The sequence below is a fragment of the Callithrix jacchus genome, chromosome 1 (assembly GCF_049354715.1).
Source record: "Callithrix jacchus isolate 240 chromosome 1, calJac240_pri, whole genome shotgun sequence".
NCBI lineage: Eukaryota > Metazoa > Chordata > Mammalia > Primates > Cebidae > Callithrix > Callithrix jacchus.
The window spans coordinates 212,579,603-212,598,506 of record NC_133502.1 but is presented as its reverse complement, the minus strand read 5'-3'; the positions used below and the strand labels follow the sequence as shown (position 1 = coordinate 212,598,506).

Genomic DNA, 18,904 nt, shown 5'->3' with positions numbered 1-18,904 from the left:
GCCCAGTGAGCTATGATCACAGCACTGCACTCCAATCTGGGTGACAGAGTGGGAACCTTGTCTCAAAAAAGTAAGTAAATAAATAAATTAAATAAACAAACAAACAAACATCCCTAATTTAAAAGAAGTAACACACTTGGGCAAGTACTTCACCAAAAGAGACATATACAAACCAATGGTAAGCACATGAATAACCACTTCACCTTAGTACTCATGGGGGAAATGCAAATGAAACCCACAATGAGTTGCCACTTTCAACACAGTAGGATGAGTAAAGCTAAAAACAAAACAGCAGATGTTGGCAAAGATATGAAGCAGCTGGGCTAGGCACGGTGGCGTATGCCTGGAATCCCAGCACTTTGGGAGGTCTGGAGTTCAAGACCAGCCGGACTAATACGGTGAAACCATCTCTACTAAATACAAAAAATTAGCCGGGCATGGTGGTTCAGGCAGGAGAATTGCTTGAACCCAGGAGGTGGAGGTTGCAGTGAGCAGAAAAGCCTGGGCAACAAGAGCGGAAAAAAAAGAAGAAAAAAAAAAGAAGCAATCATCCGGCTTTTCAGATATTGCTAGTGGAAATGAAAATGTGGCAAGTGTTTTTGAAAATAATTTCACAGCTTAGGTCAAACATACTTTTACCATATGACTCCCTAGCAATTCCCAAGAGAAATGAAAATATGCGTACACACATTTGTATGCAAATGTCCACAGCAGTTTATTCAAAATAGCCTCCAACTGGAAGCATCCTAAGTGCCCATCAAGAGAACAGATTAGATAAATTGTGATATATTTTTCACTAGATACAATTTAGTCCCCCACTGCCCCCAAAGGAATAAACCACTGATACAAACAACAGCACGGGTGAATATCACACAGGCGTCACGGTGAACGAAAGAAGCTGATGGGAGTTTATTTCACACCACGTGACCCCATTCACACAGTTCTGGAACAGGTTAAGCTACATCAATCGTGATAAAAATGACGTCAGTGGTTGCCAGGTAGATATGGGGAAGACTGCCCAGAAAGGAAACTTTCTGTGAAGACAGAAATGTTCTAGTTTCTTCAGTAGGATATTGACAATGTGGTGTACTCATTTACCACAAAACACTGCCCTAGTTTAATAAAGACATGACAAATATACTTAACAGAAGTATTGTAACTTCCAAAAAGATGACAGGCATTTCTGTATAAAGAACCCAAAACACTAAATATACTTGCTTATAAGTGACCTAAATTAGGAAATCTATTATGCTATTTATGCTAGATCCATAATTTAAAATTAAATTAAAAACAATATACAATGTTGATACATCATGTTTAAGAGTTTAGGCTGGGTGTGGTGGCTCACACCTGTAATCCAAGAACTTTGGAGGCCAAAGTGGGCAGATCACCTGAGGTCGGAAGTTCAAGACCAGCCTGACCAACATGGTGAAACCTCATCTTAAAAAAAAAAAAAAGTTTAGGAGTGTAAGAACACACTGAAACACAAATCCATCTGCAGTATGTAACGAGTTCTCTATTAAAGATGTGCTGGCAAAAGAAAAAAACATTTTAGCAGTAAGCATCATCATGAGCATCTAATGAAAAGTATTTGTACGTTGCTTAAACCATAGCTCAACACAGTTTGATTCCATCGTAGCTTTACTTTCACAGTGAAGAGCAGCCAGGAGCTCCTATTTTCCACCCAGTGCTCAATTTGCCAATGTGTTTCCCAGCGGAAAACAAAGCGGCTGAACAAGCCACCAGTGAAACTCCTGAAGTATTTTTACTGATACAGGCCCAGAAAACCTACTGACTAGATGCGCCATTCCGGGGAGAACATAGGAGGAAAAGTATGCAGTGTCGCAAAGAGTATGTCAGCATCAAATCAAAACTGTTTACGGTTTGTGTTGAAAGAGAAAGGCAAGGCACTGTCAATTATGAAGAATCCGGTTTTCACCATCGAGCTGAACACACAGAGATGTTCTGGCCAAGTCCTGGAGCAGCAGCTTCCAGTAGCAGCACCGCCCAGAACTTGCACGGAATGCAAATTCCCAGGCCCCAGTCCAGGCCTACTGAGTAAATGCTGGTGGGACCCAGAGACCTGCGTTTCAGCCACCCTCGGGTGACTGTGTTGTTCCCTAAGGCTGGAAAGCCACCACCTTCAAGGCTACCACCTGTGCTTATTCATACGTTCTGTCCTCTCCCAGCTTACCAGGCATAGTACCTTTCCTGAATTGTGATCAGCATTGTCTCGATTTTCTTTGTAAGTTTTCTACATATATGCATCCTGATTTGGCTCTCCTTGGCTTACGCTCAAAGAGTAAATCACTGGTGTGTATGCTTCTGTGACTCCCACTATTTGCCTAACTTTCTTCTTTTTTGGAGACAGACTCTCGCTCTTGTCGCACAGGCTCTTGTCACCCAGGCTAGAGTGTCGCGATCTCGGGTCACTGCAACCTCCGCCTCCCAGGTTCAAGCGATTCTCCTGCCTCAGCCTCCTGAGAAGCTGGGACCGCAGGTGCACACCACCATGCCCAGCTAATTTTTGAATTTTTAGTAGAGATGGGGTTTTACCATGTTCATCAGGCTGGTCTTGAAACCCATGACTTTGTGATCTGCCCACCTCGGCCACCCAAAGTGCTGGGATTATAGGCGTGAGCCACCGTGCCTGGCCCTTGCCTAACATGCTTTCTTAAGGCCTGGTTTATCCTGGGGAGCACGCATGGCTGTGGTAAGGCTACCCTCAGCTCTTGAGGCCACCCTCGTTCCCAGCCCCATGGGTTTTCCCAGCGTGGCTCCTGCTTCACCCAAGCCGCAAGGGGCATCTTCAGATTGTGACAGCGAACACTAGTGTGTGACTGACATGCCGCCAGGGGCGTGTCACATACAGGCACAGAGGGCTCCACAGCATCACGGGGGCCTCCTCAGAGCCCAGCTGCCATGCCCTACGCCTAGTCAAATACCACTTTATTTTGGCAACAAAATGAATGAATTCCTGAGAATCACTTGAATTGAGACTTTATTCTCAATGTCTCTCAGGCTTATCCCCGTTTTGTTTTGTGTAAGTTTCCTCAGGTAAAAAAAAATAAACTGTACTCGATGATGAGGTTCCTTTCATGTTTAAGTTGCTGATGATGGACTGCAGATTGATCTAGGATTTACAAACCCTTTCAGACAGGCACGTGGCACCTGCCTGTCATCCCAGCTACTCAGGAGGCTGAGGTGAGAGGATGGCTTGAGCCAGGAGTTGGAGGCTGCAGTGAGCTATGAGTGCGCCACCGTACTCACCGCAGCAAAGAGTGAGACCTCGTCCTAAAAACAAAAACAGGGCCGGGCGCGGTGGCTCAAGCCTATAATCCCAGCACTTTGAGAGGCCGAGGCAGGTGGATCACGAGGTCAAGAGATCGAGACCATCCTGGTCAACATGGTGAAACCCGGTCTCTACTAAAAATACAAAAAATTAGCCGGGCATGGTGGCGCAGCCTGTAATCCCAGCTACTCAGGAGGCTGAGGCAGGAGAATTGCCTGAACCCAGGAGGCAGAGGTTGCGGTGAGCCGAGATCGCGCCACTGCACTCCAGCCTGGGTAACAAGAGCGAAACTCCATCTCAAAAAAACAAAAACAAAAACAAAAACAAAACAAATAACACCCACCTTTTAAAGCAGAGGTCCACAGAAAGATCCGATTTCTACTGAAGTAATAAAGATACCGCAGATATTTCCAAATAGTACTTATGCTCACATATAGCTGAAGACAGTGACTGGAAAATTAGTTCTCCTGTTAGATGAATAAAACATTAACTATATCAAAAATTTCATCCTTTAAGACTTTACTTTTTTTTCTTTTTTTGAGACAGGGTCTCCCTGCCTCAGCCTCCTGAGTACCTGGGACTACAGGTGTGCACCACTGCACCCCACTGATTTTTGCATAATACTTTTTGTAGAGCTGGGGTTTCACCATGTTGCCCAGGCTCGTCTCAAACTCCTGAGCTCAAGTGAGCAGCCTGCCTCAGCCTCCCCAGGTGCTGAGATTACAGGCATGAGCCACCGTGCCCGGCCAGTACTGTATTTCATGGGCTTCCAGAGTGTGCCAAAGAGTTTAAAATCCTGTGTTCAAGGAAAACCGTTTTACTTCAGACTTTCCTTCTGTATTTCTCATTTACAGCAGGTACGGGCTGGAGGTCTGGGGACAGATTTGTACTGTCTCAGCTGCCGGCTGTGTAACCTTGGGCAATTGATTTTACCGCTCTATCCCGCAAGTTCCTCATCTGCAAAAACGTAAGGATTTGTGGGTCTAGACATATCTAAACATAGAAAAGGTGCAGTAAGGACACGGCATGAGCACGGGAGGTGACATCTATTAGGGGGCTGTCGGGAGGATTGAGTGAGTGTTCTCGAGAAGCAGCTGGCAGCATCCAGGACACAGGACATGCTGGCTGGTATTACTTCCACGAGCACTGTTACGCGGTCCTCTAAGTGCAAAACCCTCAGGTGGAGAGGACAGTTGAAAGGAAATGTGGCTTCCATATTTCAGCTGTAACGACTGACTTAGTGAAAGTGGAATCATAACTGGTTTCCTAAATACAGGAATCGGCAAATTATAACCCAAGGGCCAACTCTGGCCTGATGCCCCCTTTTTTTTTTTTTTGAGATCTGTGGTGTGATCTCAGCTCACTGCAACCTCCACCTTCTGGGTTCAAGCAGTTCTCAAGCCTCAGCCTCCTGAGCAGTTGGGACTACAGGTGCACGCCAATACACCTTGCTAATTTTTGTTTTTTTAGTAGAGACGTGGTCTCGAACTCCTGATCTTAAGTGATCTGCCCACCTCAGCCTCCGTTACAAGCGTGAGGTGCTGCGCCCACCCACCCACCCCTCCCCACTGCTTTTTTTTTAAACAGCCTCTAATAATGGTTTTTATATTTTTTAATAGTTAGGGGGAAAAAATTAACAGAAGAAGTCTTCCTTGGCAGGTGAAAATGATAGCAATGCCAAACCTTGGTTATAAAGTTCTAATAAAACACGGTCACTACTGCTTTTTTCTGTACTGCCTATGGCTGCTTTCACAGTTAACAGAGCTGAGTAGGGGCAACACGAAGCCAAAAATACGAGGCAGGCGTGCACCTGTAAGACTAGTCACTCAGGAGGCTGAGGCAGGAGGACTGCTTGAGCCTTCAAGCTTGAGGCTACAGTGAGCCAGGATTGGGCCAATGCACTCCAGCCCGGGGAATGGAGTGAGACTCTGTTGGGAATGAGGATCCTAAAATCATCATGCATTGCTTAATAAAAAAAGACACGCTCTGAGAAATGCACGGTTACGGTTTTTAAAACAGCCTGTCTGTATAAACAGCCTGTCATGAATGGAGCTTGCGGGACTAAAGTTGCTCTGAATGAATCAGTACCTGAGCAGTAAACGAATGTGAAGTCCTAGCACATGACTGCATAGCACCGTAAACTTTCTAAAGGCTGCAGACGCAGGCTACACTATGTTTATTTTTTAAAAAACCCTTTCCTCAATAAATTTTGCTTACCCTGACATTTAACAATTTATAAACTTTTTGTTTTTTTTTTTTGAGATGGAGTTTCGCTCGTTACCCAGGCTGGAGTGCAACGGCGCGATCTCGGCTCACCGCAACCTCCGCTTTCTGGGTTTCAAGCAATTCTTCCTGCCTCAGCCTCCCGAATAGCTGAAATTACAGGCGCGCGCCACCATGCCCAGCTAATTTTTGTATTTTTAGTAGAGTCGGGGTTTCACCTTGTTGACCAGGATGGTCTCGATCTCTTGACCTTGTGATCCACCCGCCTTGGCCTCCCAAAGTGCTGGGATTACAGGCGTGAGCCACCATGCCCAGCTAATTTTTGTATTTTTAGTAGAGTCGGGGTTTCACCTTGTTGACCAGGATGGTCTTGATCTCTTGACCTTGTGATCCACCCGCCTCGGCCTCCCAAAGTGCTGGGATTACAGGGGTGAGCCACCGCGCCCGGCCTATAAACTTTTAATTTAACTTTTTGATAATCTTGTAGTAATAGCTTCAAATACTTTTTAGAGTTGTATGAAAATATTTTCTTTCCTTTTTTCCTGCTCTGTAGCCCCAGAAGGCAGTGGTGAGTGTAGCTCACTGCAGCCTTTAACTCCTAAGCTCAAGCAATCCTCCCACCTCAACCTGCCTAGCTTAAGACTACAGGCGTGCGCCACCATGTCCAGCTAATTATTTTACTTTTTAGTGGAAATAGAGTCTTGCAACATGGCCCAGGCTGCTGTCGAAGTCCTGGCCTCAAGCCATCCTCTCGCCTCACCCTCCCAGAGTGCGGGGGTTACAGGCATGAGACACCGTGTGGCAGTCTTCTTTATAAAAATCCTTATAAGGTTTTTCTATTGTTGAAATTTTTTATTTTTTGCACTTGAACTTTTGTTAAAAATGAAGACAAAAACACACACATCAGCTCAGGCCTACACAGGGTCAGGATCATAAATATCGCTGTCCTCTACCTTGACATCTTGTCCCACTGAAGTCAGGGCAGTAACATGCATGGTACTGTCATCTCCTATGGTAACAATACCTTCTGGAATCTTTACTGAGGGACCTGCCTGAGGCTGTTGTATATAGTTAACGTTTAGAAAGTAACTAGGCCGGACTTGGTGGCTCACACCTGTAACTCCAGCACTCTGGGAGGCTGAGGCAGGCAGCTCACTTGAGGTCAGGAGTTCAAAACCAGCCGGGCCAAATGGTGAAACCCCATCTGTACCAAAAAATAAAAAAAAATGAGCCGGGCCTGGTGGTGTGCACCTGTAGTTTCAGCTACTGGGAAGGCTGAAGTGGGAGGATCGTTTGAACCCCGGAGGTGGAGGTTACAGGAGGCCAAGACTGTGCCACTGTACTCAAGCCTGGGTGCCAGAGGGAGAGCCTGTATTAAAGGAACTAAATAGAACTAGAAGAAATGCACTCTAAAATAATGATTCAGAGTACAGCAGAGTAAATACGGAAACCAGTAAGAGTTGTTTCCTAGGGAGGATTATGCAGCGGACATGGCTGCATGTGCAGGGCTCACATGACTGGCAGTGCACTCGCTTTGTTTATAGCAGCATCACCACAGCCACGTGAGCAAGGCACCCACGTGCTGCCATATTACAATTGCAACAATGTCTCCAGGGGAGAGACATTTCCAATTCCATCACGATCTGATCTCACGTGACCACTGTTGTAATGCAGTCTGCACCGAACAGAATGATACTACCGGATGCTGCCTGCGCCATCTGGCCCTTACAAAAAACAGTTGCTGGCCCTTGTTCTAAAACATGCAAACCACCATGGAAAAGGACAAGGAAAGTTGCTCAAGTCAAGATTTGCTTTCTAAGCTACGAAAAAGCAAGGATAGTGTTTCTATACCCGACGATTACCGTATATACTGTCAAGGTTGTTCTAAAGCTTCTCACTAATCATTTCATTTAACCCTCATGGTAAGCTGACATTTAACATCTAGTCCTCATAATACTATCATTCATTCCAAGTTATAGATGAGGCAAGTTAGGCACAAAGAAATTAAGTAACTTTTTAAGCTGTATATAACAGTTGAGTCTTGGAGGGAAAGCAGGTAAACATTCACTTATCCAAATTTTCTTTAGAATGAGATCAAAGCAGAACTTCAGATAGGAACGAGTGCGCATTCACAGTGACGGCTGGACCACATAACCATCACTTCAGGCATTCCCTTCGGTGAAAAACTAAGGTACATTGTAGTGTTCTTTCTTCTCCAGGTTCTACGTTAGACAGGTGTGTTCAGTTTGTGAACATTCATTGAGCTGTAGAATTGGGAAGTGTGTACTTCTCTGCGTGTGTGTATTATACAAGAATAGTAAGTTTCAAGATGACTGCTGTCACCTGGCACCTTAACCACAGTCCTGTAAAGCCATCTCGAGCCAAACACACTCGGTCGTGGTTGGCCCAGGTTCCTGACCCACAGCAATTGTAAGATCACAGATTTCTGTGGTTTTAAGTTGCTAAGTTTTAGGGTAATTTATTACTTAACAGTGGATAAGTAACACACCCTGAAGTAGACATGAGTATTTACATTGAAAAGAGACAGATAATAAACCTAGAAAATCAAAAGAATACTAACTTAAGGAAAAAGTAAGGCCAATAAACTGTAAATTCAAGACAGATAAAGGGATGCGGTATCGCATTATTTCAAAAATACTTGTAGGGGCAAGGCTCCCTGTAATCCCAGCACTTCGAGAGGCCAAGGCAGCAGGACTGCTTGAGGCCAAGAGTTCAAGACTAGCGAGGGGAACACAGACCTTGTCTCTACAAAAAAAATTGTCAAAAATCAGTGGGCATGGTGGCACAGTCCTGTGTGCCAGCTACTCAGGAGGCTGAGGTGGGAGGACTGCTAGAGCCCAGGAGGCTGAGGCTACAGTGAGGTAGGCTCCTGCCACTGCATTCCAGCGAGGGTGAGGAGCAAGACCCTGTCCCCCCACCACCCCACAAAAAAAGAGATCATTTTGTAGAGATATCAGTTTTGCCCAAATTTCTTCATAGGTTTATTTCATTCGAGTTAGAATGATAAGATAATAAGGGGATTTCTTAAAGAACATGACATAATTCTGTAACCATTACTCTGAAGGACATTACTCTGTCTTTTTAAACAGAAGGACAAATCAGAGGGATAAACCCTGCCACTGAGGAACATCCTATGAGAGAAAACAGCCCACATATGAAGGCCTAGTTCACAAGTCACTTCCTTACCCCAGGTTATACGCTGTTAATATGTTGTATTTTTATTTCTAAGCACTTACTGCTGTAGCTGTGTAAGTGGCAACTATATAATCATTACTGTAAGGATGGGTGGACCTCCCTGTCAGAACTGTGAGCTCCAAGAGACCTAGTGAGTTCCTGTGCTGCCAGGACCTACCATTCTGCGAACCAAGGGCTCAAAAGGACATGCAGGCAGACACACTCATGCCCTGATCATTTAAGGCTAAAATACAACCACCTCTGCGATCGGAAGCCTGGCAACTTGATTAAAACCAAGATCTGAAATGGGCGTATCTTTTGACTGAGTGATGCACTTCCAGGAACCTGGTGAATTTTGTACAAAGCTATGCTTTATAATGTGTTTATAACAGCTAAAAGCTAGATGTAACTGTCAGCTACCAGACTGGATTATTTGACAATGATATTTAGAGAAAATCTGGTTATGAGACAACTGATTGCTATAATGAAAAAAAAAATCCAGATTATGAAAATGTGGAATTATACACAAGGTATGAATACAACAGTGCTTAAAAAATACAAACCCCAAGTATGCATCTTACATAGAGAATGGAAGGAAATATGCTAAGGTATACTTTTAAGTTTATTTGTATTTCTAAATACAACCTCGGTATTCTAGGGGGAAAGGCATTATACTGAGTGCAGGAGAAATAACTCTCCCCTAGAGAACGCAGACGTCCACCCTGATCAAAACACCATTTACATTCTCTCACCTTGTATACAACTTTACTGCACATTAACAGCAAGCCTCATGTCCAGCCCTAACAGACCGAATTCATTACAACAAAAATACTTCATACCATCATCTTTACCTATCTAAGAAATATCAACCGTAACAACTCAAACCCCCACATGACATCAGAGGGCAGGAGACTGGGAAACCCACCGCATCTCAGCTTTTTGTGAGTTTGCCCTGCAGTTCTGCTCTCTCTAGACACGCAGCCAAGGAATGTGTATCAAGTAAAGATCCAAACAAGAGGTCCCATCAGGACTCTGTTGCCACACACCACATTTGCTGAAGGTTTCTACGTTCTCAAAGGCACTGGAGAGCTGTTTATCTTGCAGTTACACCGCAAGGGTGCTTCTGTTAATTACACGGCTGCTGCTGGCTATGTAAGCGACAGAAGATACCGAAATGGCAGAAACGTAATACAAACTAGTTTTCCTTTCCTAGGCAATATTTTACCACACTGCAAACAAAATCAGAAAGAGGCAAATACAAGAAGAAATTCTACACTCAAATATGTCAGCTGGCATATCCAAGAGTACGTGACACAGATTTGTGAGAGTGAAATAAACTCAAAGGCTGTGATGGAATAAAAACTCAACTGTGGGACGAGCCAAACACGAAATTCACGTGCGTGTCCACCAACTACACCGTCCCGTGATGGCTAACGGTTCATTCTGGCTTGTCGCAGCAGACAGGAAACATCACTAAGGCTGGTTAATTAGTTCTCCCCGCAAGAGATACTTAGAAAGACCAGAACTACTCACGTGATATCTCTTCGTTGATAGCAGCCCTGAAGCAGGCAGGCAATCAGGTCACTGATAAACTCCACGTCATCTCTGTGAAGAGCAGCTTCTAACTCCTGAGGGAGGCAGAGAGGGAAGTTGAGAAATCAGAGGTTTCGTAAAACACACCCGCTCCCTGCTGCCAGCACAAGCCCCAATAACTGAACGGTCCCAGGAGCAGGTGGACTTGCCAGAGATCAGCTGTGCCCTCGCTTCTGGTTACTGTGAGTAGAGCAACTGGAGCCGCATTTTCTTTTTCCTGGGGGTTTCTTTCTCCCACGACTCCCTCCCCAGCCCATTCCTCTTACCTGTACGTGACAAGAAGCATGTATAACGTTTTGATAAATCAATGGCCGCTGCATAAAGAGCTTAACTCTTTGTTTATATATAATCAAGTATAAATATAAATGTACTGTACTGCTTTCTATTTTAATAGCAAAAGAGGAAAAGCACTCATGTAATTGTTTACAAAGTATTTCTCTTTTTTTTTTTTGAGACGGAGTTTCGCTCGTTACCCAGACTGAAGTGCAATGGCGCGATCTCGGCTCACCGCAACCTCCGCCTCCTGGGTTCAGGCAATTCTCCTGCCTCAGCCTCCTGAGTAGCTGGGATTACAGGCACGCGCCACCGTGCCCAGCTAATTTTTTGTATTTTTAGTAGAGACGGGGTTTCACCATGTTGACCAGGATGGTCTCGATCTGTTGACCTCGTGATCCGCCCGCCTCGGCCTCCCAAAGTGCTGGGATTACAGGCGTGAGCCACCGCGCCCGGCCAAAGTATTTGTCTTTTACTTAAACCTTCTCAGAGACAAACCATCTGCAACAGCTTTCAAGAACCACGGCATTTTGAATGGCATTGCTTAGTAAGCAATAGTGACAATTTTTATTTTGGGACACCACACCTACATGGCTGATGACAGGAGACTGCGAGAACCGAGGCTAACCTTACATCATCTAAAGAGAATGAGGTAACACCTGTGTAGGTGGTCTTTGCTTTGCTTGGGGTTCAGCTTATCATGACATGGGATTCTCACAAAGAATTGTTGGGAAAGGGCCACTGGACAAAGAGTGGCAGTGGGAACTTCAGGAGATCCTATTTCCCTTCGCAATAACCCAAATAAGCAGGCATTTTCTGAGCTGACAACATCTGTTCTAGGTCATCAGGTCTCATACCAGAAACGTTTGCGCACAGGCTTTCAACCAGGATGCAATCTTCTGCAATGCAAACCATTTCCCAAGAGTCTGCTCCCTACGGTTTGACTTGCTCATAGCCCAATCCATAATCCCCAGTAAAACCAAACTTGTGACAATCTTATTAAAGGTTCTGAAAGGACGAGATGTGTGTAAGATGCAACTTCTGATCTTAACAGCAACTGTATGGTAGCAGACACTACACAGGGTGGCCTGCTTCCAGTAGAGAAACACCATGGCTCTGGCCAGGCATGGTGGCTCACTTAAATGAAGAGATCGAGACCAGCCTGGCCAACACGGTGAAACCCTGTCTCTACTAAAAATACAAAAATTAGCAGGTGTGGTGGCGCACACCTGTGATCCCAGCTACCGAGGCTGAGACACAAGAATCGCTTAAACCTGGGAGGTGGAGACTGCAGTGAAACAATATCGCGCCACTGTACTCCAGCCTGGGCGACAGAGTGAGACGCTGTCTCAAACAAACAAACAAAAAACACAGACCAATCAGAACTAGCAGGTACAGAAAACATGCGATGGGAGCTGAGAAGAAAAGGGTTACTTTTGCTGTGGGAGCCTGGGAGAGCTGGTGAGATGGGAAATTGTGACCGAGTGACAATGGGGAGGGAGGCGGGGCATGAACAGGTGCAGGAGGATATTAGGTTCAGTTTAACTATTCCGTAGCTTATGTGAAGGGGAGTAACGTGAGCCAAGATTGACAGGCGATCCTGAATACGCAGCTAATGAGTTTGTCCTTTCCTCGGGAGACAATGGTGGTCCACCTCAGTTTATTTCTACAGAGAGGCAAAGTGAGACTGATCTAGCTGCTGCGTATATATAAGAACTCTAGTGGTAGAGGGTGGGAGGAAAGATGTTAGCCCGAGCCAACCGTATAGGAAGACAGGTCAGAAGGACTTACTAAATGAGAGAAGGAGAAAGAAAGGAGAAACAGGAATTCGAGGTCTGCCAGAAGTAAAGGCCAGCTGAGGCGAGGGAAGACTTGAATGGCTCGTGTTTTAAGCTGGGCACAGGGCAAGCCTCCCAGTGACTTCTAACAGAGGTAAAATCCTCAAATCAAAGTCTCAGGTCATCTCATTTGAAAGGCAGGTCAGAATCAAGGAATGCCAGAGCTGGAAATGAAACTACAGGTCACAACTTCCGTTCTCGCAATTTAAACCTGTAGAAACCAGCCGGGTGTGGTGGTGCGTGCCTATGGTCCCAGATACATGGGAGGCTGAAACAGGAGCATCGCTGAGCCCAGGAGTTTGGGACTAGCCTGGGCAGCACAGCAAGACCCTGTCTCTTTTAAGGATCGGAGGAGGACCAAGATAAAGAAGCAGGTCTGGAAAGGTTAACTGGCTTCTCCGAGGGCAGTCAGCAGAGCAGTGACAGAGCCCAGTGAAACCCAGCTCACCGAGTCCAGTGTTCTTCCTACGACCACGCTGCTCCCTGCTGACCAATGTTCTCCACTCTAGAAAGGCCTGATGATTTCTACAATTAGAATGACCACCCCAAACGCTGTGTCTTCTCTCTAAGCCCTCACATGTGTCATTCTCCCTAGGTAGGATTCCTTTCCATGTGCCAAAGTACACTGTAGTTCTTTACGAGAAACTTTACCTGCGAAGTCCTCCCAGCTGAGCTCCGCCATGCTGTTACCACCACTGCTACCTGTCACTGTGGCATCCACGCAACCCCACACACATTTTTTTTTTTTTGAGACGGAGTCTCACTGTCACCAGGCTGGGATACAGTGGCGAGATGCCGGCTCACTGCAACCTCTGCCTCCCAGATTCAAGTAATTCTCCTACCTCAGCCTTCTGGGTAGCTGAGATTACAGGCTCATAACACCATGCCCAGCCAATTTTCATATTTTTAGTAGAGACGGGGTTTCACCATGTTGGTCAGGATTAAATTAAACAAATAAACAAACAAAAAGCAAGCCAACAGTCTCGATCTCCTGACCTCATAATGTGACCGCCTCGGCGTCTCAAAGTGCTGGGATTACAGGCGTGACCACCATGCCCGGTCCATGCCCACACATTTCTATCGGTCCAGTTGGGCTCCCTTCTGTGCCACCGTAGACTAAGAGCACAATGGGATCATGATAAAAGGTGCTAGAGTCTGCACTCACAGATGTCTCCTAAGATGTTTCTTAAGGATGCAAGTTCCAAATTGAATGATAATAAAGGCAAACTGACGGCTGAGGTGGGAGGGTCGCTTAGAGCCAGGAGTTCGAGACCATCTTAAGCAACAGAGCGAGACCCCATCCCCACAGAAATAAAAAAATAACAATGGCCACATTTGAGACCATAAGCTAAAAATGGGGAGGGCACTACAAGGAGGGGACTGCATGAAGCCTGCCGTGTGGTTTACGTGCCAGCTCCATGGATATCACTTTTACAATTAGGTTTCTGGGAACTCTAATGACTTTTTCTCCACCTCTGCCTTCGGCACACAAATATCCTCTTCCGGCTTCCCCCTTCATCGCTGCCATTTTCACCAGTGCTGCCTGGGTTCTAGCGAAAATACCATCCTTCAAAGAGGCAAAACAAGTTTTCTGCATCGTAGCAAGTGTCAGGAGTGCCTTTCCTTATAACACATAGACAGCAGAATATAAGGGCTGTGGAACCAGCTCTTCCAAGGAGAACTGAATAGGCTTAAATGGTCTCTCAAAGGACACACCAACGGAGGAAGAAGAACTCTGTGTCATTTGTTAAATATTCCAACTCTTCTCCCTTGCCTGCCATAACCCATTACATAATCCCTGGAATACAGTAACTAACTCATCAAGTCATTAAAAACAGGGTCACAATGTAAAGTTGCTTTATTTATTTATTTTTTTTTGAGATGGAGTTTCCCTCTTGTTACCCAGGCTGGAGTGCAATGGTGCGATCTTGGCTCACCGCAACCTCTACCTCCTGGGTTCAGGCAATTCTCCTGCCTCAGCCTCCTGAGTACCTGGGACTACAGGCACGTGCCACCGTGCCCAGCTAATTTTTGTATTTTTAGTAGAGATCGGGTTTCACCGTGTTGACCAGGATGGTCTCGATATCTTGACCTCGTGATCCACCCGCCTCGGCCTCCCAGAGTGCCACTGCACCCGGCCGTAAAGTCGCTTTTTAAATCTAATTCCATGACATTATGTTTAATGTGTCAGGAGCCACCCAGAAAACCCACCAAAAAATTTGCAAATCCAAGCCAACCTGCAAGGTGACGAAGCCACTGCTGAACTTACACCTGGAGCTCAGAAGAACTTAAGACACACCATCCGTGAAGATGAGAACGAAGGATGGGTGGTGAAGCCCTGGAGAGCAAAGCCTTTTCCCTTTCCCGTTAGTAACTGTAAACCCGGGCAGTTTGTACCAAACGGATGAACCCAGGCACAGTAAATACAAGCCCTGGTCTCTCCGAACTGCGATGAAATGCAGAGGAAGAATTTTATATCCAAACAGAAAAAAGGAAAGAAACAGGAAAGCTTTTTTTTTTTTTTTTTTTTTTTTTTAGACGGAGTTTCGCTCTTGTTACCCAGGCTGGTGTGCAATGGCGCGATCTCGGCTCACCGCAACCTCCGCTTCCTGGGTTCAGGCAATTCTCCTGCCTCAGCCTCCCGAGTAGCTGGGACTACAGGCACGCACCACCATGTCCAGCTAATTTTTGTTTTTTTAGTAGAGACGGGGTTTCACCTTGTTGACCAGGATGGTCTCGATCTCTTGGCCTCGTGATGCACCCGCCTCGGCCTCCCAAAGTGCTGGGATTACAGGCGTGAGCCACCGGGCCTGGCCAGGAAAGCTATTTTCAATCCTGCTGAAAAGAATTGGCTGAACAGTTAAAATGTTGGCTGATCAGTTAAAGCGTTTTCCCATTAATTTCAATGGGTATGATTATTTCAGATACTGGCATTCGCAAGATGAAAAATACCTGTTTGACCACAATGTGAACTGACTTACTACTGTTGACCTGCCCACTTTCAACTGTGGTTACTACAATCAAATTTTGCTTTTCCGCATTGCCAGTGCCTGTTTCCGAGGGCTGTAATGATTGGATGAAACAGTGGCACACAGGGAACGCTCCCGGAAAACATCTGTCTTCCAGCGATTTCACCTTCAACACAATCATAGTTTGTGGAAAACAGCCAAGTGTCTTTTTCAAATTTCAGAGGTTTCCGAACAACAGAAATTCATCTGCTTTTAATATATAGCCTGCTGTGTTCATGTGCCGAGAAAACTATCTGCAAGAACGATTTGGAAATCCAGGTTACTGCTTACAAAGCTTGACTACTTAAGGTTCCAACCCAGAGCTTAAGTCTCAGACTAAGGCAATAAGGGAATCTCCCACAAATCTCCACCCCAGCCTTTTCTCTCTTTTTTCCTCTCACTTTCTCTCCTCTTCTTTTGTATTTCCTTTTCTCTGTGAGCACTGAGCTGTGAGCACAGAAATCTGAACTTTGCCAAGATGCTCTGGGACAGAAGAGGAAGGGGGGAGAAAACAGCAGAAAGGCAGCTAATCAGCATAGGGCAGGGAGACCCGCCACCACGGCCCCAGTGCCGCTTCAGAGAGTAGCTGAAGGGAGTAACAGGATTTGCCGCCTTTGCAGCGGCAGCAGAGCTCATTAGGGAAAAGTCTGTTGAACATCCTTCTACCTTCACCCTCAAGGAACCAGTCCTTCGAGCCCTGCAGTGGCTGCTGCGAAAAGATCTCAGAGGTGAGCGAAGGGGCCAGCTCCCAACCTCGCACAGCGATGGGAACGAGCAGAAGAAACAGGGCCTTTCCCTACCTCCTGAGAAAAGCAGTCACCCTTCCGCACTTCAGGACGTCCTGCCTGCTTAACACAAAGACGATTTCCAGACTCCAGGCGGTCAAGTGACATACGCAGGACATTCCGTCCTCGTAACCCTAACAACCCATGTCACACACCTTTCCTTAAATAGCGTTACAGCTACCTTTCCTGGCTTGATGTGTTTCTGTTCGCTGTATAAATGCTCATTAATCTTTTGCTAAAGAGGTAGTCAAGAGAAAAACTCTTTTCTTCAACTTCTGAATAAGGATCAAGATCATCCATGTGCTCTCCGCTGCTGCAATTCCCATAAGAGGGAAAATGTTTAAAGAAAAAAAAATCGTTGTTTGCTGTTTTTATTTCAGAGGGTTGCAAATCTTCCTAATTGGCACGGTAACCAACTACTACATAGTATCTCCGTCAAAGGTCTGGCTTCTGTATAGGACCCAGAACCGCGCCGACACAAAGGGGATGCAAAGCAGGCCTCTTGAAGAACTGTCCCAGCTGCTAACCAAGAGAGAATGCCTGGAGTGTGGGCTCAGAATACAGAGAGAAAGAAAGCACGCTGGCCTCCAGAAGGCTCCCCTGACTTTGACAGCTGATGCTTTCTAACTTGGTATAAATTAATTTAATCCCAAAGGCATGCCCCATGCCAATTTAGATTGTAAAGTATAAATCAGCTCGAGTGGGTATAATGGTGAGGGACCTGAACCCAGCCGTATAACACTTTCAGTTGGCCAAGAGATGTATCCCATGAGTCCCTAAAGGCTGGCCAGGTCCGTGTTGCTGCTGTGCTGCACGCATGTCCACAAAACAGCTGTGTCACTGGCTGGATGCTGGTAACACAGAAAGGAAACGGAATAGCTCCTCCCCTCAAATGTGACTGCAACTCTAAAATATTAGGTTAACTGGAAAATACTAATTACACCAATAAATGCATAAATCTAGAATAGGGTTTTCTGAAAATGTGTAAATTACTAAAACCGGCTCCAGAAGTTTAAGAAGGCTAAAAACAGGCTGGGTGCGATGGCTCATGCCTGTAATCCCAGCACTTTGGGAGGTCGAGACAGGCAGATCGTGAGGAGGTCAGGAGTTCGAGACCAGTCTGACCAACATGGTGAAACCTCGCCTATACTAAAAAATACAAAAATTAGCTGGGTGTGGTGGCGAGTGCCTGTAATCTCAGCTATTCGGGAGGCTGAGGCAGGAGAATTGTTTAAACCTGGGAGGCGGAGGTTGCAGTGAGCCGAAATTGCACCAACACACTCCAGCCTGAGTGAGAGAGCAAGATTTCGTCTTGGGGGGGGAAAAAAGCTAAGAATAAGTTCCACGAGTATTCTCTCGTTTTAAAAAAAAATGCCCACATGGCAGGGTGTGGTCACTCACAGCTGTAATCCCAGCATTCTGGGAGGCCAAGGCAGGTGGATCATCTGAGGTCAGAAGTTCAAGACCCACCTGTCCAACATGATGAAGCCCGTCTCAATACAACAATGAGTCAGGTGTGGTGGCAGATACCTGTAATCCCAGCTACTGGGGAGTCTGAAGCAGGAGAATCGCTCGAACCAGGGAGGCTGCAGTGAGCTGAGATCGTACCCATTTCACTACAGCCTGGGCGACAGAGCCAGACTGTCTCAACCACAACAAAAAGCCCATATAAACAATTCCTGAGCACTGCAAAAGCTGGACCCTTTGTGACATCTTCTAGGTTTCATTCTTCCAAGTTTGATTATTCTTTCTTTTCTTTGTTCACAAGTCTTTGGTCACTCCCCAGTACTTAACACAATTTCCCAGGTGACGAGTACAATTATACTAGGTGACCAGCATACTGGACAAGCATGGCCAGAGCAGAAATCTAAAAAAGCAGGTTTGCAGCAGACCACAGGCAGCCTCAGATACCAGATGGAGTCATCTGGATGTCATCACTTAGACTAATTTCCCAGTTAGGATGTGAGTGCTCCCCAGTTCCATGGTGTGTGGTTGGAATGTGTGTTACAGACTGGAGAGTCTTTCAAACACCAAAGGCTTTCAAACAAGGAAAAGAAAGAATAATCGAACTTGGAAGGTTAATTTGGATGTGGTCTGCAGAACATACCGTACAGGAGAGAGGCTGGAGGCGAGAGGATCCTGTCTGGGAAGAGGTGATGGGGCCAGCACTGGAAATGACAATGGAAATGGAAAAAAGGACAAAAGAACAGTTTCAGAAGCGGAGTCAACAGGGTTTTGCAAATAACTGTAGGTGAAGAAAAATGGACAGGGAAAGTTTTAGGTAAGTTTTAATCCTATCCAAGAAAAGGTAAGGTTACAGTACTGTTGCATGTTGTTGCTGTTGTTGTTTTTCAGATGGAGTCTCATTCTGTCACCCAGGCCAGAGAGTACAGTGGCACAATCTCCACTTATTGCAACCTTCACCTCCAGGGTTCAAGCAATTCTCCTGCCTCAGCCTCCTGAGTAGCTGGGATTACAGGCACACGACACCACACCCAGCTAATTTTTGTATTTTTAGTAGAGATGGTGTTTCACCATGTTGGTCATGTTGGTCTCGAACTCCTGACCTCATGATCCGCCGGTCTTAGCCTCCCGAGGTGCTCTGATTACAGGTGTGAGTCACTGCGCCTGGCCAGATTATAGTATCTTTAAAGGATAAACAGAAACAGGGGAGAGAAAAGGTGGGGGGGACGGGGA

The 18,904-nt window shown here is 45.9% G+C and overlaps 1 protein-coding gene across 8 annotated transcripts in view; it reads right to left on the bottom strand.

Annotated features, from left to right (window-relative positions):
- CECR2 (CECR2 histone acetyl-lysine reader) overlaps positions 1-18,904 on the bottom strand; it is a 190,351-nt gene that overhangs the window by 74,926 nt on the left and 96,521 nt on the right. For all 8 annotated transcript variants that reach the window (XM_035282811.3, XM_035282914.3, XM_035282860.3 and 5 more), the window contains exon 2: positions 10,244-10,338. In XM_035282811.3, the coding sequence (XP_035138702.3) occupies positions 10,244-10,338 (95 nt within the window). The remainder of the gene's footprint in view (positions 1-10,243; positions 10,339-18,904) is intronic.